This window comes from Trichoderma camerunense, assembly GCF_050948025.1.
Source record: "Trichoderma camerunense strain CBS 138272 chromosome Unknown V8C40scaffold_12, whole genome shotgun sequence".
NCBI lineage: Eukaryota > Fungi > Ascomycota > Sordariomycetes > Hypocreales > Hypocreaceae > Trichoderma > Trichoderma camerunense.
This window is the reverse complement of record NW_028145358.1, coordinates 354,561-372,994: the sequence shown is the minus strand read 5'-3', so window position 1 is coordinate 372,994 and position 18,434 is coordinate 354,561. Positions and strand designations below refer to the sequence as shown.

At 52.3% G+C, this 18,434-nt stretch overlaps 8 protein-coding genes across 8 annotated transcripts; 5 read left to right on the top strand and 3 right to left on the bottom strand.

Annotated features, from left to right (window-relative positions):
- Window positions 1-683: 683 nt before the first annotated feature.
- V8C40DRAFT_248980 (uncharacterized protein) lies at window positions 684-3,747 on the top strand. The gene is made up of 2 exons (XM_083216660.1): window positions 684-1,124; window positions 1,285-3,747. Exons 1-2 carry the CDS (start codon window positions 871-873, stop codon window positions 3,152-3,154), a joined length of 2,124 nt encoding a protein of 707 aa, XP_083071549.1. The 5' UTR covers window positions 684-870; the 3' UTR covers window positions 3,155-3,747.
- On the bottom strand, window positions 3,462-6,500 carry V8C40DRAFT_248978 (uncharacterized protein). Its single transcript, XM_083216659.1, has one exon. It carries the CDS (start codon window positions 6,258-6,260, stop codon window positions 3,729-3,731), a length of 2,532 nt encoding a protein of 843 aa, XP_083071548.1. The 5' UTR covers window positions 6,261-6,500; the 3' UTR covers window positions 3,462-3,728.
- Window positions 6,501-6,718: 218 nt separating this feature from the next.
- V8C40DRAFT_248977 (heat shock factor binding protein 1-domain-containing protein) lies at window positions 6,719-7,572 on the top strand. The gene is made up of 3 exons (XM_083216658.1): window positions 6,719-6,960; window positions 7,136-7,238; window positions 7,304-7,572. Exons 1-3 carry the CDS (start codon window positions 6,919-6,921, stop codon window positions 7,393-7,395), a joined length of 237 nt encoding a protein of 78 aa, XP_083071547.1. The 5' UTR covers window positions 6,719-6,918; the 3' UTR covers window positions 7,396-7,572.
- Window positions 7,475-9,119, bottom strand: V8C40DRAFT_248974 (thioredoxin-like protein). Its single transcript, XM_083216657.1, has 2 exons — window positions 8,341-9,119; window positions 7,475-8,275 (listed from the first exon to the last, which is right to left on the bottom strand). Exons 1-2 carry the CDS (start codon window positions 8,849-8,851, stop codon window positions 7,689-7,691), a joined length of 1,098 nt encoding a protein of 365 aa, XP_083071546.1. The 5' UTR covers window positions 8,852-9,119; the 3' UTR covers window positions 7,475-7,688.
- A 188-nt stretch (window positions 9,120-9,307) lies between these two features.
- Window positions 9,308-10,470, top strand: V8C40DRAFT_248972 (40S ribosomal protein uS14). Its single transcript, XM_083216656.1, has 3 exons — window positions 9,308-9,454; window positions 9,621-9,720; window positions 9,847-10,470. The coding sequence occupies exons 1-3, from the start codon at window positions 9,393-9,395 to the stop codon at window positions 9,853-9,855; spliced, it is 171 nt and encodes a 56-aa protein (XP_083071545.1). The 5' UTR covers window positions 9,308-9,392; the 3' UTR covers window positions 9,856-10,470.
- Window positions 10,350-12,425, bottom strand: V8C40DRAFT_248970 (translation elongation factor Tu). Its single transcript, XM_083216655.1, has 3 exons — window positions 11,936-12,425; window positions 11,845-11,873; window positions 10,350-11,772 (listed from the first exon to the last, which is right to left on the bottom strand). Exons 1-3 carry the CDS (start codon window positions 12,111-12,113, stop codon window positions 10,639-10,641), a joined length of 1,341 nt encoding a protein of 446 aa, XP_083071544.1. The 5' UTR covers window positions 12,114-12,425; the 3' UTR covers window positions 10,350-10,638.
- Window positions 12,426-12,844: 419 nt separating this feature from the next.
- On the top strand, window positions 12,845-13,956 carry V8C40DRAFT_248969 (trafficking PGA2-domain-containing protein). Its single transcript, XM_083216654.1, has one exon. It carries the CDS (start codon window positions 13,169-13,171, stop codon window positions 13,655-13,657), a length of 489 nt encoding a protein of 162 aa, XP_083071543.1. The 5' UTR covers window positions 12,845-13,168; the 3' UTR covers window positions 13,658-13,956.
- Window positions 13,957-15,325: 1,369 nt separating this feature from the next.
- On the top strand, window positions 15,326-18,210 carry V8C40DRAFT_42807 (uncharacterized protein). Its single transcript, XM_083222965.1, has 2 exons — window positions 15,326-15,542; window positions 15,620-18,210. The coding sequence occupies exons 1-2, from the start codon at window positions 15,466-15,468 to the stop codon at window positions 18,180-18,182; spliced, it is 2,640 nt and encodes an 879-aa protein (XP_083071542.1). The 5' UTR covers window positions 15,326-15,465; the 3' UTR covers window positions 18,183-18,210.
- Window positions 18,211-18,434: the final 224 nt, after the last annotated feature.

Sequence of the window (18,434 nt, the reverse complement as noted above, 5' to 3'; positions counted from 1 at the left end):
CACTACAGGACTGTTTAGGCTAGGTCCGGTAGCATTTATTTCCTTGTATTCCCACTGCGCCGTACTGTACACCGTATTGTACTCCATACATGTAATCAACAGCCTACCGAAGCAGCCCTGTCTGGGCTATGGGGGACCTGCATGACGGCGGCGGCATGTGCATACACGGTTCCATGTTGTCAGCGACTCTGCGTCTGCGTCTACTGTACGTCTGTGTTTGTGTCTGCCTGCTGTCTGCGGCTCCAGCATGAATTGGCCGGTGGACCTGGTGATTTGGCGCATTCGAGCCGTCCAAGGCTGCCCCGGTATGCCCTGCCCTGCCCTGTACGAGTACTGCTTGCTCTCTCATAGGTACTCGTACACTAGTCGCCTCGTTTTTACTTCTTGGCCTATTGTCTTGTTATAATTTCCTCTGTTTCCCCTCTCATGCACGTCTGTCTCACCTCCTCCGCCAGGCTCTGGCTCTGCGCTGTACGAGTACGGGCATCAGGATCGAGGATCGAGGCACTTGTACTTGTACATGGAAGCTCTTGTACCTGAGGTGTATCACAATAGCGGCATCCGTTGTCTCGCCTCGACTCCACTCTACGGGCTAGGTAGCTTCGCTACGACGGCAGCTACGACCTGCTAGGCGCATAGCTTCCCGTCAATTGACCTATACTGATAAGAGTGGTCGCCTCCCCGTTCTACAAACCCCCGCCATACGTTCCCCCGAGTCTTCATTTCTTTCAATATTTTTTGCTTCTTCTTGTTGCTTTTGTTTCGCGAATCTGGCGCAGATTTTACCGCCTGTATGACGCTTCGTTAGCTGTCTGTACAATCCCCAGCAGCGCGGGCTCTCTCTCACCTTCCTCTCTCTCCATCCTTGCCATGGCTGCTCCTGGCCCCGGGCCGGCGGCTACGGTCTCGGCTGAGAACTCATACCAAACTCCAGCTGCGACTCCAACGGGCTCTCCCGATCCTGACGGCATGGAGCCATCCTCGTCTTCGAGCAGCATTGGCCTGTCTATGGCTTCAGCCATTGGCCGCGACAATGGCAGCGTCAGCGGCAGTGGCAGCGAGGCGCCCAAAAAGCGAAACCGACGAAGCAATCCCAAGGTCAAGACGGGATGCTTGAATTGCAAGTAAGCATATTTGAACTTTGACGTAGCCATGGAGTGTATAACCTCTAATTATGATTACGACCATGATAATCCTTCTGCTTCCCCTTCCCTACTGCACTCTCCTCTCCTCACACCCCCGGCACCTCATCTCGGACAAACCGCTAACAAGCTCCGTCCACAGACAGCGGCGCATCAAGTGTGATGAGATGCGTCCGGCTTGCTCGCAGTGCGTCCGCAGCAAGAAGGAATGCACTGGCTATCCGGCGCCCAGCCGCGGGACCAGGGCTGCCCTTGACGTCCGCATTGCTCCAAAGCCTTTGGTTGCCGCATCGGCTGGGTTCCAACATCTGCAGCCGGCACCAAGCACTATTGCGAGCGCTTCAACTTCAACCACTGCCAGCCTTTTGCTCACAGGTCACACCATTATGCTCCCACCTCGGCGTGTCAACCGTCGCAAACGGCAGACCAAACCTCTCGCCTCCAATGCCACCATGCCTTTTGTGTATGAGCCATCTCACAACTTGGCCTTGATGCATACTGAAAGTCTGTATTTTGATCTTTTCCGAGTCCAGACGGCCTCAGAGTTGTCTGGATACTTTGATTCGACCTTTTGGACACAGCGCGTTCTACAGGAGTGCCACTTCGAACCGTCCATTCGACACGCCGTCGTGGCTCTTGGTGCCTTGTATAAGACGCTTGAACAGTCTTGCGAACCGGACTCGACACCGCTACCTGGTGCTATGAGCCGGTTTGACTCAGTCATGTGTCATTGGCAGGTTGCCGTTAGGAAATATTCGGAAGCCTGCAATGCCATGCTGCATCTTAGCGGTAACAAGCTGGCAACCAACAAGACCCGTCTGATGGCCAGCGTCTTGTTGGCCTGTTTTGACTCCTTTATTGGTGATCATCGGCAGGCCATTGTCCAAATTCAAACGGGATTGGGGCTCCTGGCTCGGATTCAATATGATCGGACGCAAGCCCCTCAGTCCAATGAACGGGTTGAAGAGGACCTGCTAATCATTTTCACACGATTGGCAATTCAGGCCAAATCGTACGACATGGCTTTCCATTTCCCCCATCCATATGTGATTCAACTGGGCCCTCAGAGCTTACAAGACCCATCCTCACCCCTCTCGGATATGGGTTCACCTCAGCCATCCAGGCTCATACCCCATCAGTTTTCATCTTTACGAGAAGCTCGCCTGGCTTCAGATCAGCTCTGCGAGATGTTGCTGCGATTCATAGAACACTTACAGCATGCTAAAAAAGAACCTTCTTACACTTTACCTCCATCCTGGAGACAATTAGGTGCCACATTTCAGGGCCAAATTGACTCGTGGTCAGAGGCTTTTGAACCCATCTTCCAATCACGGCTGCAACCTGGCATGAATCTCTTGGAGAAATCGGGCATAGCAGCCTTGAAAATGTTTCAGATCAACACAAATGTCATATTCTTGACGATCTTCTGCGATGCTGAGGTTCAATTTGATGGTTTCCTCCCCCATTTCAAGGCCATTGTCAGTCTAGGCTGGGAGGTAGTTGGCGATGACGAGAAGCGAGCGGCTACTGAGCGATGCCCCGATCCACAGAGGTGCAAGCAGCAACACAGCACACCACTGCCTGCGTTTAGGGCAGGAAAATACACAGCTCATCATATCAAGCCCAGCTTCTCCGCAGACCTTGGTATTGTACCGCCGCTCTTTGTCGTTGCTACTAAATGTAGAGAGCCGAACGTCAGGCGAGAAGCAATCCAACTTTTGAGAAGCAGCGCTCGGCGAGAGGGCATGTGGGACAGTGAGCTGACTGCCAACATTGCTCAATGGATTATGGAGGTGGAAGAGTCCGAGAATCCTTTTCCTGAGATGAATCTTCCTGGTGGGCCAACACAGGCCGTTCTTCCAAGCCGAGCGATCCCAGAGGAAAAGAGGATCATGGTTCAATCTGTTGATTTCGATTTACGAGAGAGATTCGCTCAGCTCACTGTGGGATCTCGAGATCTGCGCCAGGGGATGAAGGACCGACGACACAAAGCGACCCGAATCACTTGGTGAAGAGTGAAGACAACGCATGCGCCCCCTTTTGCCAATGCCTTTTACGATTCTTCTTTGCGATTTCTTTGCTATGTCAACAAATTATGAATATTTATGTCACAGTTCTTTGGGGGAGTATCGGTCATGCTGTTTTGGATTGTCTGGATAAAGACGTAATGATGATGAGTGGTAATGTTACTATGAGGACCATGAGCTATATTTCTTTTCTCCTATGTCTTCTTATCTCTTGCCTTTTTTTTTTTTTTCAATTTGGTTTTTGGTTGAGCTGCATGATCAAGGCGAATATCTGCTCTTTATTTATTGATCCATCTTTTTCATATATGGCAAGTTTTGGAGGTTGAAAACAGAGATATGAGCTCACGCAACAGGATTCAAGGTTGATACACATAGGAAGCAGCATGATTTCTTATACAAGTGCTGGGTATTCTATCGAAAAGAGGATTAAAGTAGTATTAATATACCGGCGATTTTTTTTCTCCCTCTGGCGTCATGAAGAAAATCCAATCACGCTTTCGTGTTACTTCACGTTCCGCTGTTGTACAAAATAGGTCACCGGTTTTACGCTTGTCCAATTCTAAATGGGCGGCAGATCCTCCCTGCATATAGGGCATTGCAGCCGAAACTTCATCCAGCTCTCCAGACAAGGGGTGTGGAAGATGTGGCGACAAGGGGTCACCATGTACATCCTCCTAGAAAACACCCCCGTCACGCTCATGTCTTCTTCTCCCGCCTTGACGACGGGGACTTCGAGCACCTCGCGGCAGATGGCGCAGTCGATAGCTCGCGTAGTGCCGTCGCCGGGACGAGCTTTATCTCTGTCCTCGCTGCTGCGTCTGCGATCACGACCCGGGCTGTCCTCGGCACCAAGGCCAATAGGTAGACCCCCGGCCTCGACATTGTCTTCTCTGAGGACGGGGTGATAGTCCCACGCATCGGGCATCCAGCCCTTAGGTATGCCGAATCGAGGCCCCACGGCATCTTGCGTCGCAAGCACAAAGATTTGCAGCCAGACCCAAAGGCCAAGCAAGGCAAAAGCACGGGGTTCAGTCCGCGTGAGGAGGAAGTTGTCCGGCTTGAGCCAAAAGTAGGCCAGTGGAAGCAACCGGAGGAGAGACTGGCCGATGACAAACTGCCACTTGAGGGCGCGGCGACAGTTGCGGATAATGTTGCGATATATCTGGGGGATCCACATGGAGAGATAGACAAAGGCGCAGATGTTGAGGAACCATGAACGCGCCGTCATGTACCATGCTATGGATGAGACGCTGATGAACATAACAAGAGCACCTACGAGGACAAACCGGCCCATAAGCGATTGAAACGTCGCAGTTTGCGTCGGCGGTACAATTGGTCTCGCAGCAGCTGGAAGTGCGCCAGGCACGGCTGAAGCGCCATCCGCGATGCTGGCAGCGGCACCTACGTTGGCAGCGGCCGGATTACCTAGGCCACGTCCTGCGGTTACCGGCCCGGGAAGGATTGGGCCCGTTGCCGTGCCCGTGCGGTTTGGCGTTAGCGGTGCCGATGAGGCCGTACTGGCCGATTCGCTGTTTGGACTGGCTGCGCCTTGGGGCCCTTCTCGACGAGCTCGAGGCTGTGGTGTTTGAACCTCGTGAATCTTAGCCAGTAGGCTGCCCCCTATGGTCATAGACATAAAGGACGCAAACGTGAGAGTCAGGGTTGGCAAGAAGGTATACTGAGCAGTGGCAACCCACGAAGCCGCCGCGCTGAAAGTCATACCATCTGCAATGAGCATCATACTAATCGTCCAAAAGCTGGCCCTGCCAAGAGTGGACGGGGTATACGTCTCCTTCATTTGACCCTTGAGCAAGATGACCTGGCCAAACATCATCACCGCGTATGCGAGCAGCCAATGGTTGATGCTGCTAATCTGAACCTCAAATTTCACGCCGAGGAGGTGATCGGCCTCGCTCCGAGGGTAATCTGGAGGCCCCTTTGACTCCATGAAGAGGCCGCAGTCAGGTGAGTATATCACCGCTGACATTTGGAGCTTTGGAATATGCTTGATGGGAGCACCGAGTGGAGATTCCAGCTCTGACTCGATGGCTTGCAGCATCTCTGCCATATTCTCTCCCTTGGGAATGGCAGACCCGAGACCCAGGCTCTGTCTGCTTGGGGGATGGGTTTGAAGATACATCACATATTCGCAATGTGGAGAGGGATGTCGGGTGTGGAGAGGGCTCTCAAAGTTGGATTTCCATGGTATGCTCTGATCGGAATAGATGTTCTTCTCCTTGGTAATTATAGTATGCTCAAGGGATTCGTTCAGAAACCGCTGGCTGGACTGGAAATAGTCGGGCCCCGGCGTCAGATGCGGCAGCCCAAAGACGCCATCGAATTTCTCGCTCGTCGTCGTCATCATGATAACGCCCTGTCGTGGCCAATGCACCCCAAAAAGAACCATTTCCCAGCTCAGTCCTGATCCCTCTGTGTCTTCAAACGTCACCACGGCCTTAACATTGCGTATCAAGCCTCCAGAGAGAGGAGCATCGGCCGTGGAGAGCTGCTCGTATTCGGCCACCGTCTCGTTGCCCGTCAGTCGTACCTGGATCCTGCCAGTACTGCCAGTTACGTTACGAGCCCAGTCAGTTTTATCTCCGATCCAATGCATAGAAGGCACGCTTTCGGTGAGATTGTAGCTTTCGTATGTCCTCAGGATTGTCTCCTGGCGTCGCACCCACTGTCCCAGAAGAACCCCCGAAGCATTTGCCCATACCGGCTCCCCCTGTGCAACATCCCAGAGTTGCTCGCCGCCAACCGCTGGCATGGCATGGCGGCTGAGCTGCAGACCTCTTTCACGAAACCGGCCCAGGTCCTGCCACGACAAGTGGTCTTTCTCTCGAAACCCCGTCAGGTTGACGTATTTGGGGCTCGCGTGATCGCCATCGCCCTCCTCCACCAGGGGAGCAAAATCCCCCCAGCGCGTCGTGTTCAGCACATCGAGGGATGCGCGATAGTGCTCAAGGCGCGAGACAACGAGATCCGATAACGCTATCGACTGGCTCTGGTACTCGCTGCCCGGCAGCATCCACCAGAGGATGAAGATAATCCCGAGGACCCTATAGGCGGGGAGTTCCGGCAGTGGCATGCTGCCCAGCGCAGTGGTTGAGGCCGCGGAATCGGCTATGCCGCTATCATGATAATTTGTCGCAGATATTCCGAGGACAAGGATTGCTCGGAGTCGACTCGGCGCGGGTGCTGGGGATCGAAGCTCGCAGGGAAGATGGATAGTGTATGATGTAGAGTGTAGATGTCGTCAACCAACAAGCTCGTAGTCTACAAAGTACAGTATGGAGTGACGAAAGGTCAGCGACACCCGAAAGCTCCCTCGAAATGAAACACAGCGCCGCGCTAGCTTGTGGCGGGGCACCGAGCTTACAGGGGACGCCTGCAGCGATTGATGCCGCTACGGGGCCACTGAAGCCCGCTGTCACAGAGCCCCCGTTTTAGGGCCAGCACGCTAAAGCCAGTCTCCGCCTAGCACGACTTTCGGAGAGCAAACGGAGGGGCCCAGCATGTACTCGTGCTCTTCATTCCTGTGAGCAAACCTCTCCCCCTTTCCTTGGAAGTCAAACTCGAACTGAAACAGGCCAACACAGAGACACTTCGGACATATAAGCGGCATCACAGCCCCCGCAACTTCGAGGGAGGGGAATTCAGCAGCCCGTATTTAACGTCCTTTTTGCCACTGCCCGCCGAAAAAAATCAACAATCACACGCATCGTTTCATCTCATCTCACGTCAACATGGCATCAAATCGTGACTCTATCGCTTCTAACCCGGCGCCTGTATGTCTACTCTACATTTTGCCACTTGCATTATATCAGGGACTACGAGCCAGCCTGTATCATTTGCAATCACGCCTTTGGTTTCAGCGGCAATACGAAGCCTTGAGAATGCCACCACATCTTCTGCTAGATGGTCTAGCTACCATCATGGAACAGGCTGACCAAGTTTAAGCAGGCCAACGAGGACAGCAGCGCCGATGTTACAGCCGCTGTTGAAGACCTCTTGAATTCCTTGTCCAACAAATTTGCCGGCGTCTCATCTGAAATATTCGCAAAGAGTGAGTAGCTACCACGGCGGAAAGGTTGAAACAAAGCGGCTTCACTCATACTAACATGATGCAAGTGGACGAAATGTCTCGCCGGCTGGATAACCTTGAAGCGGCACTGTTAGAAAGCAAAAACAAGGAAGCAGGCTCAGCGCCCAAAACTTCATGATGGAAAGAAATAGGATATAAATTGAGCTACGCAAAGCTCATCTAGGGATCAGAGCCCGTCAAAATGGTACGGAGTTTTGGGAGGAAATGGTTGGTTATTGTAGCTTCGTCATGATGCATTTGTCTTGATAGCTGTAAACTCAGGGTTCATACAATTTAAGATGCTTTCATCGCTTGAGAGTTGACAAATGTTTTCTTTCTTTCTTTCTCTCTTTCTCTCTCTCTCTCTGTTTTACTCTTTCACTCTCTATCTTTCTCGACCTCTCTCAACAATGTCCAAGTGGTTTATTTGGCTTACAGCTCGTCCCTCTCATCCTTGGGGGTAAACTTGTCCAAGATGTTGACCTTGACCTTAAGCTCATCCCGCTTACCAGTAGCAAGGCCACCCTTGGCCAAGATGCCCCGGAGTCTGGTGAGCTCCTTGTTGACAAACTTGGCGTCCTTGTTCAGCTTGTCGAACACGCGGACGTAGTACTCGGCGAACTTGGCCTCCGCAGTGCCCTTGAGCTCGGCAACACCCTTCTTGATCTCACTAACGGCCTCGGTCAAGGAAAGACCGCCGAGGAACTTGCTCACGATGGTGTCCAGGGGAGCAACGGTGCCAGCAACGTCGCTCAGCTCGCCTCCCTCGGTGCGGAAAGTGCCGGCCTTCTCGTTGACAAACTTGAGGATGTCGCTCTCAGATCGGCCGCCCTCGTAATCAGTAGGCTTCTTGCTGCCAGCGGGGAACCAGTAGATGGTGGGGTAGCCGGTGATGCCAAATTCTTCCGCAACAGCCTTGCTATCAGCGCCCTCGGCATCGACCTTGGCAATCACGACGTTCTCATCACCAGCAAAGTCGTGGGCAACCTTCTCCCAGGTAGGGGCCAGGTTCTTGCAGTCTAGATGAAGCAGCACCAGTAAATACCAAACGTCACTTGATCAAGGGGTCAGGGTCTGCACTTACGGCCACACCAAGGAGCAGTGAAAGCAACCAGCACGTTCTTGTCGCTTCCAACTGTCTCATGGAAGCTCTTGTTGTTGAGCATAGCAACGCTGCTGGGCAGCTCACCCTTCTTCTTGGGCTTGATACCAGTCTTCTCAGTGATGAAAGCAGTCAGGCTGTCCAAATCACGGCCCGACTTGTACTCCTGCGGCTCCTTGCTCTTGCCGTCGAAGAACTTCAACGTGGGGAATCCCTGGATACCAAATCGCTTTCCGAGATCCCGCTCGGAGTCGGCATCGACCTTGGCGATCTGGACCTTGTCCTTGGCAAACTCGTAGACCTGGGCCAACTCTTCGTACACGGGAGCAAGGTTCTTGCAGTGGCCACACCAGGGAGCAAAGAACTCGACAAGCGTGGGCTTTCCGGAGAAGACGAGCTTGTCAAAGTTGGAGGGAATCAGGTCGATAACGGCCGATTTGGCAGCCACCGAGCTGGCCAGCACGGCCAGCACGAGGCTCTTGATCAAAACCATGACGTATTAGGCAAGGCAAGATCTAGTATGTGGATGTTGGATGGGAGAAGATGTGACCGGGTATCAACTGAAGTGGGAACAGAGTGCTATAATTGATGGGCAATTGCTATGACCAGCCAGAAATACCACTTATAAAATAACCACAGCGGCGAGTCACCTGAAATAGTGCTTTGAAATCAAGGGCATGAAAAAGGACAGCTTGCGCCAAGTCCAGGTATGTTGGTTCAGGCACAGGCGGGGAGCTCGGCCTGCGATTAGTGGGCTCACCTCACCGAGGGATGGATTTGCCCCCAAGCCCCCACTAGAGCTCTATTGTTTATCATTTCCTTCAACGGTTTCACGTGAGGATAAGCGCATCACGGGAACTAGCACGTGATACACACAAACCCCCCCTTTGCCCTTTGGGCTTTGGTGGCCCGCTTCGGCCGGGGCTGACAACCCTCCAATCGGTTGAAGCATAGACCATAGCAAAATTCACACAAAATTTCAGCCCACTTCTGCCCTCGCGAAATCACCATCTTGCAACACCACAACCGCAATCATGTCCCACGAAAGCGTCTGGAACTCGCGCCCGCGAAACTACGGCAAGGGCTCTCGCCAATGGTATGACGCCCCGATGCTACCCCTTATTTTCTGAGCTTGGGTTGTTCCTTCCCTTGCACGACTTCAAGCGAATGTCAAACATAGGAGGATGGGAAAATGGGCGAATCGCGAAACAAAATTCACAAAGAAGCCGACCGCTAACTGGATCTTGTTTTCTTCATTATAGCCGCGTCTGCAAGCACACTGCCGGTCTGGTCCGCAAGTACGACCTCAACCTGTGCCGTCAATGCTTCCGTGAGAAGGCCAAGGACATTGGTTTCCACAAGGTGAGCATCCAGATCCAACCGATAAGAGCTAGGGAGAAGGAGAAAATATGCAAAGGGAATCGAGAAGAGGGAATCAGGGACACGATATTTGAGAAACAGCAGCTAACGTGTCTTCGTTTCTTACAGTACCGATAAAGGAGTTGTATGGGGGCTTCCGAGGGGGGCAAGGGATTGACGGATGCGTGCTGCGTTTTTGATGGCCACACACAAAAAGCACTCGGAGGGCGGCCGCCTGGAACCGGAGTTTAATGGATGGCTTGGTTTTAAGGAAAGATCGTGCGTCTGACGAACATCCTCCGAGGATAGACGAATACCATTGCATTCGAAAAAAATTTCATACTGCTGTCCGCTCTGTTGGTGTGCTGTTTTTCTTTATGCTGGGAGATGACGAGATGAAGACCTATGAATGCCATGGACCGAAAAGTTTTTTTTTTCTCTCTTGATTCATGTCGCAGCTCTCGTAGGCTGTCCCGCCGCAGTGACAGGCATCTATTTTGGCAATGCAGGATGGGCATAGTTTGAGTGATTTGGCCCGTGATATTACACCCTAGCCACGCCCCTTCCATTGTCTCCCTCAATGTCTCCCAAAAGGAGGCGGTTTACATTCCTTACAATCTGGACCAAGTAAATTCAGAAAAGGGTTTTTATTTGCATTTCTATTTCTGCCTCCAACCCTCCCGTCTAAAGTACATCATATATCAAGACATTAAGGAAGAAGCAAAGCGGAGATTTTTTGTGCCCACTTCCTCCTACAACTTATACACGAGCTCAATTTGGCTCAAACGCGGGAACCGGTGACCAAGTTTTTAACATGTGCATTTCTTGGATGCATATGGCCCAGTTTCCCAACCGTTTTTGGTTTTGTTTTTCCGTTCCAACAACTCCACGCTGTTCCAGGGTTGTTTTTAATCGTTACATTTACTGAATGATGCGGGTGACCAGACCAGTGGCGACGGTCCTGCCGCCCTCACGGATGTTGAATCGCTGACCGGCCTCAATGGCGTTGGGGTTGGTCAGGGTGACAACCATTTCGACGTTGTCACCGGGCATGACCATCTTGCCAGCAGAATCGGCGGTACCCTCAGGGAATGTCAGGTCGACAGACTCGTCAGAGGTACGCAGGTAGAGCTGAGGGCGGTAGTGTTCGTGGAAACCGGTGTGACGGCCACCTTCCTCCTTGGTGAGGACGTAGAGGGAGGCGAGGAACTGCTTGTGCGACTTGACGGTGCCGGGCTTGCAGACGACCATACCACGTCGAACATCCTCACGGCGAATACCACGGATGAGGAGACCAGAGTTGTCACCGGCCTGGGATTGCTCGCAAGACTTCTTGAAGGTCTCGATATCGGTAACCTTGGTCTTGATGGGGTCGATTCCCTTGCCGACAAGCTCGACTTCCTCGTCACGCTTGAGGACACCGCGCTCGACACGGCCGGAAACGACAGTACCACGACCGGAGATGGAGAAGACATCCTCGACAGACATGAGGAAGGGCTTGTCAAGGTCACGCTCGGGGGTGGGAATCCACTCGTCGACAGCCTTGAGCAGCTCATCAATCTTCGACTCACCAATCTCAGGCTTCTGGTTCTGGAGAGCCATCAGGGCAGAGCCCATGATGACGGGGGTCTCGTCTCCCTCAAAGCCGTAGGTGGTGAGAAGCTCACGCATCTCCATCTCGACGAGCTCCAGCATCTCAGGGTCGTCAATGGCATCAACCTTGTTGACGAAGACGACAATCTTCTGGACACCGACCTGTCGGGCAAGCAACAAGTGCTCACGAGTCTGGGGCATCTGACCGTCGGAGGCAGCAACAACAATGATGGCACCGTCCATGTTGGCAGCACCAGTAATCATGTTCTTGATGTAATCGGCGTGACCAGGGCAGTCGACGTGGGAGTAGTGGCGGTTGTCTGTTGAGTACTCAATGTGGGCGGTAGAAATGGTGATACCTCGCTTTCGCTCCTCGGGGGCCTTGTCAATGGCGCCATACTCAAGGAAGTTGGCCAGGCCCTTCTCGGCCTGTCGCTTGGTGATGGCAGCGGAGAGAGTGGTCTATAGTTGCGGAAACTGGTCAATATAAAACCGCTTTGACATTGGTCTTGTAAGAGGCTGTAGCGAACTAACCTTTCCGTGATCGACGTGACCAATAGTACCTATAATGGAACCTCTGTTAATACCAAATCTCTACAACAATTCAAGTCAAAAGGCATCTTACCGATGTTCACGTGCGGCTTGGTTCGCTCGAAAACAGCGTATGTGCGAGCGATGTTGAGAACACCAGCGGCACTGCGGTTGTTCTTGAGCGCAGCCTGCAGCGGGTTGATGCTGCCGGCCTTGAGGCCATGCCGGGCCGTCCGCAGAAACGGGGCAATTGATCGGAATGCAGTCGACATGTTGCGCCGCTGGTATGAAATACACAATGCCGGTCCAAAGAAGAGAAGAGGAAGAAAAAAAAATATTTGGACGGTGGGGGAGGGGAAAATTGCACAGCGCCGGATCAGGCGTTCTGGGGTGAGTGCCGACGAAATTTTTGTGAGCTCACCAGCATTGACAGCTTTTGCGCTATGCCGATTGGAAACATGCTGCCTTGCTGCCGTAGAAATAGCGTCACGTGATTGGTCACTGTATTTTACACGTAAAGACAGCCAGATGGGCTCCTATAATATCATAATGCACAGAGACAACAGCATCTTCTACAATGAACCATTCATTGATGGTATAAATCGCATTTCAGAATCTATAGGCCAGGAAGCCTATTTATTATTTATAACTTATTCAAGTTGCTGCTAATTTAGGAAAGGGGGCCAATATAAAAAAAAAAGCGCGCAAGTGTATACACGGCGACGCCGTAAAGACTTGATTGCGGATGAGCGTTGCGGTCAGGAATCCTCGGAGGCCAGAGGACTTTTTTTGAGCCGCCCAGTGAATGAAAATGAGATTCTGCAGAAAAGGAATCACTTAATAACAACACAATAAATTATAAAGGCTCAATTACCAATTTATCGCTGCATTTGCGCGTTTTCTCAGTTCAGCCTTTGTAGTTGCATCTACAAGAAGCTATTACGATTGTACGGCCTCTAAATGGCGCTCCGTCGAGCCAATCGGGCCCGCCAGGTCCAACCGGCAGCCTCGGAGAAATAGTCCGGGGCACGCCGTCTTCACTAGGGATTTTGCCGTTGTCGGTGTCCAACAAAAACTTCCACCCGCTCTCTGGAAGTTTGACTTTTGAACTCTCAACATAACCTCTCATTGCCTACAAAAAGCTCGTCCTCCCTCATTTCTCCCGGGAAGCATATTCCTTATAGACTACTAGAAGAGACTGCCTTCATCCGCGCGACATACAAATACCCCCTTGGATAAAAAATCCTCACCTACCTACTGCAGCAAAGGCTCTGCATCTTTTCACCCTTCTGCATCCCTTTTATGAGAGCTACACACGCTTGATACTATGGACTCTCAATCACAGCAGCAGGACGGTGCCGGCCAGGCTACCCTGAATGCATTGGGCTCTGTTGTGTCCTCATTGTCCCAGTACGGCCAGAATGCCTCCAACAACCTACAAAAGAGCTTTACCGACATATCAACACACGGCTGGCTTCGGCTCGTCATGATCGTCTGCACATACCTGCTGATACGGCCACACATCCTCAAATACTCTACCAAGCACGCTGTGAAGACGCTGGAAAAGCAGGATGAGCAGGACAAGGCTGCGGCCAAAGAAGCGGTGGCCAAAATGTCGCCCAATGAGCTGCGTGGCCTGAACGCCGGAGCAGAGATTGATGTGGATGCGGATGAACACGCCGATGGAACCAGTGCCGACTGGGGCTCCAAGGCACGAGTCAGGCAGAGGAAGATGCTGAGGAAGATGCTGGAAGCCGAGGAGAGACGACGATACGAGGAGGAATCTGACGAGGATATCCGGGATCTCCTGGAGTAAGCACGGGCAGACTGGACGGCTAAGCAAAACGACCACGGATATTATTAGCCCCGAGCATTTACTTCTGGGAGCGCCTTGTTCTACGGATGCCAAACTGTCGAGGAACCATGATGGGGTTGTGCCTAGAAAACGTTGGGTACTCAAAAAAGGCGGGCTGGATGGATGTGGCCAAGGTGGCCTTATCACGCATTACTTTTGCAACTGTTTATACCTAATTCACGCGCTATGATCTGATGAGAGTGGTGCAATAATAACGACGGACCTAATACGACAATTAATAAATACATATTTATATATGAGCAACATGGCGCCGGAGACATTGTGACTTTTGAATCGAGATGCTGTTCCGCGTATGGAGTTTTCCCGAGTAGGTAGGTCGCTTCCGTTTCCCATAAGAGTATAGAGGCGTATTATGCAGTAAGTGGCATTATGGAGACTTTGCCCGTCCAACTAAACATTTGATGGCAACGCCTATTCAGCACCCCAACTTTGCTATCCAGCATCTCGCGTCGCAGATAATGTCAAATACTAGGCAAATCTTATTATAGAAGTAGATCTATTTAACCAATTCCCATAAGAGCATACAAGCGCGAGTTGATGCAGTAGGTGTGGCATTGTTATGGAGACTTTGGCCATCCAAGTAAGCATTTGGATTGATTGCAAGTGCGCCTCCAAAAGAGCCTCACAGCAGAGCCCCACCGCTGCAATTCTTATACTTGCAGTGCGTTTGACTCGGCGGCCTCGCCACAGCACAACACAAGCAAGCTTCTTTGCCGCCATAGACAGCAGGTTTTGATGGCAGAATACATACAGACAAACCTGGCAATGTGTCAGATGGCCAGAGACACAACTTCGATGCTGATCACCGCTTGCCCAATAACCAAAGTTACCCTGTACGTCACCTCACAGGGCATCGGCGAATCGAATGTCGGGCGGGGAAGTACACACAATATAGAGGCCACCAGAACCCGCGGTGTTCACAATTAGCACTCCAAGAGACGAACTAGAGCAAGCTGCATGATTCGTCGATTCCCTGTGTGGCCAGCTTGGCGCATGAGGTGGTCCAAGAATGGGGGCACATCGACATCTGGGCAATGCTGGTCTCAGTTTCACAGCTGTTAGTTGTAGCAGGCGAACCAACTCAATCGGCCACAGCTCGAGCCTTGACAGGCACCGGACACGGGACCAAGTCTAGTTCTCCGCATCCAGCAAAACTCTCATTAACCCCCATGCACAGCCCTGTCAGATACACGCACCTGAATCGGCGTTGATGGCTATTTAGGCATCTCGAGCTCTTTGGTAGGGTAAGGGCTCCAAGGTTGGGCACGAGTGGCAACAAGGTGCAAGGCTCAGGTACTCACAGGTACCCAGCAGGCAGTTATAGCACTCGGGACCCCTCAAAGCGGGCCGCCAGGCCGCTAGAATAAAACAGCCCAGACCCCACCACGATGTCATTTGATGGCCTCCAGCTCGGATCGTCTTAAAGCACGGCACCGCTGACGTCTGGTGGGTTTTCTGCCAAACCATCCTGACCCTCGTCTTGTACCAAGATTTGCTTGTTTACTCTCCAGAGGCACGCTGCTGTGGGTTTTTGCCAGCTTGGCTTGCAGACCTCTGCCTCATCATTGGATCTCGATACCTGCTCCTGTCCAAGCTCCATCGCGGGCCCTGCGACGCTACTCACATTGGGCCTCTGGCCGACCAATTTCGGCGCGTCGCATTCACGCCCTGGCCTGGCATCCAACAGAGCCTGTCGCTGGCCTCTTTACCCCGGGGATCCAAGATACAGCATCTAGCGACAGGTCAATATGAGCAACTCCCTCGACATACATGACATGCTCCAGACGGGGTTCTTCACCACGTCTAGAGCTAAACATGGCCATTCGTACGTGCTGCGCTGATCCATGGCTGCCTTCCTGCACCTCATTTGGAGACAAATAATAACCATGTAAATCTAAGCAGTGCATCTGTCGATTCCTCGACTCGCCCTGGGCGCCTATACGAGTCGACTGAGCCACCTGTGTCTCGTGTAGCGCCTCGATACTACGACGACATTCCCTATCGGCGCCGCTCACTGCTGCCCCCGCCCACTGTCGAGGATGAAGCTGAGTCAATCGCGAAGGAATTCGGCGGCCGCGTCGAACCTATTGAGGAAGAAGAGCCCCAATCAAGAGGAGAAGTTGACCAGCAGCCACTCATGCTCGAAGTCCATGAGTACAACCCTGAACGTCGCTTTGTTATTGTACCAGGGTCGGTCAAGCCGAGCACTTCAGAGAGTGCGTCTGATGACAGCGCATCCAGAGACAAACTCCGCCAGGAGAAGGAAAAGAAGAAGGAGCGGAAGAAGGCATCTGCGTCTCCTTCACCTGAGGCGTATACCAGAAGACCCAACGAACCTGAAAAGAAGGACCCCGATCGCCTTGACGACGCTGCCCCAAGGCTAGAGAGACGTAAGAGCAGGCAAGATTTGCCTCGGCTGGAGACAGACATAGACGAGGACCGGGTACCAAGTCATCACCGGAGCAAATCTGCTGCCAGTGGCATCCGCCCAGAGTTCTCTCAGTCGTATCGCAAATATGGGGAGGACTATCTTTCGCCGCAGGTAACAAAGCATGGGCCGAGTGGTCGAGATAAGACATATCATGGATATGGCCAGCCGCCCACCCAGAGTAGCGTCAGTCTGGGAGATTCAAATGACAAGAGGCGGGACGACGACAAGTACCATAGACGAAGCGCGACAGTGTCGGCAGAGCGGCCAAACTCAAGCTTCGAACCATTCCGAAGACCTACCTCGAACGACCGCGTCAATGGACCTCGGCCTCTAGATGGTAACCGACCACCACGGGATGACTTGAGAGAAGGGGCCTATGCTGCCTACAAGCCAGCACCCGTCGAAAACTTGAGGGCTCCGTCCCCATCTAAGCTTAAGGACCAGAATTCTCCGCGGGATGAAGCTTTCAGTGCGTCTTATAGAAGAGAAAACCCTGTCATCATTGACGACGACCGCGCGTCTATTGCATCGTCGCGCAGAGGCGATACAAGCGGGCAAAACTCTCGCTCTCCGTCAAGAGTTCCTACCATGCCCATAGCTCCAGCCGAACCGCCAGAGGACTGGGCGCCGAACCGTCGGGTTTCCACTACCTTTCCAATCAGCCGCGACAAGACTACACTAGAGAATCGTACTCCCCCGACGATTTATCTTCCTTATCCGGATGATGATGATGCCATCGTTGCTTGGCCAGAGACATCCGCAGAGGGCGATGATATGCGGCAGTCACAAACGATCAGCGCGTCATCCGTCTTGATGCCACCCATCCCTCAAGTTGACGACGAGCTTATCGCACCGGATGACAAGTCTATTAGATCACCGACCCCTAAAGAGTCATCTGTGGTGACAAAGCCTTGGCAGCCTCCCCCCTTTGACCCCAGCAAATCTGGGGTACGTCCGGACCAAACAGTTGGGTCATACCGGCGTTATTCTGAGTCGAAAGATCACGAAGGGCAATCCGATCTTCCAAAGATACCAGAATGCAAGCGCACGGTGGCGGTGGCAGGCAAGATGGATTGGCTTACGCTTCCCCGGACGGATTTCAACATCTGCCCCGATTGCTACGGTACCGTGTTTGCAGAAACCCAGTTTCGCACTCACTTTCACCCAGTGTTGCGGTCGACTAGTACCCCGATTGCATGCGATTTTGGCTCATCCCCGTGGTATCGGATCGCCTGGCTACTCACGCTGAAACACAAAGTGCCAGACCTGCAATTGTTTCATGCTCTGGCAAACGTCATGATGGAGTCTCGCGATTATCCGTGCCCCCTGGAACGAAAGGTAACACGAGTCTGGTATTCTGTCAAAGACCCCTACACGAGGCGGCCAGTGCCCGAGTTTGCGGTATGCTACCAATGCGCGAAGACGGTGGAGACCTTGTTTCCAAACCTCACCGGCGTTTTCATCCCGCTTGATTCTCGAGGCGAGCCCACACGAAACGTGTGCTCTCTTCACTTCACGCCCCAGAGAAAGCAGTTTGTACTCTTCTTTGACGCATTTGAGACAACGTCCGACAAGGGCTATGTGACCAACCGAAAGCCAGACATCGGCGATTTGTCCATGATGCTTACACGGCTGAGCACTCTGAATGAGTGTCGCGAAGACCGCCGGGTGAGCGATGGATACTGGTACGTCATGGAGTATCTACCGGATTTCACCGTTTGTGGAGAATGCTACGAAGATGTTGTTCGGCCTCAGCGCACAGAGGATAACGTGATTGCTCAAAACTTTTACCAGAAGCCCACGAAGCTGCCTGTTGCAACTTGCCAGCTCTACTCTCCTAGGATGAGAGAAGTTTTCAAGAGGGCCTGTAGGAATAAGGACCCCGAATATCTTGAGGGGAAAGTTCGAGAGAGATTGAAGATTGAGAAGGACGTACACAACAAGTTTCTCGGTCTCGTCAAAGATAAGCGCAATACCGCATGGACGGACGAACAGATTGACAAGCTGAGTAGGGAGTGGAGGAGATGGGAATAAACGGACAGGCAAAACTCCTTTCTTTTTCTTTTTCTATTTTGGGTACTTGGTGCACCTAGACATGCATAGCGAGATTCATATTACGAAGATGCGATGTATAGAGTAGCACCGAACATGATAACGATATGATATGATGACCATAGATTACAATAAATCTTGGCTTGGATACTGAAGCTTGCAACTCTTTGACGTGAAGCTTGTGACGACATTACTGTAGAAGCGTCTCTTTGCCTTACTAAGCCGACGCACACT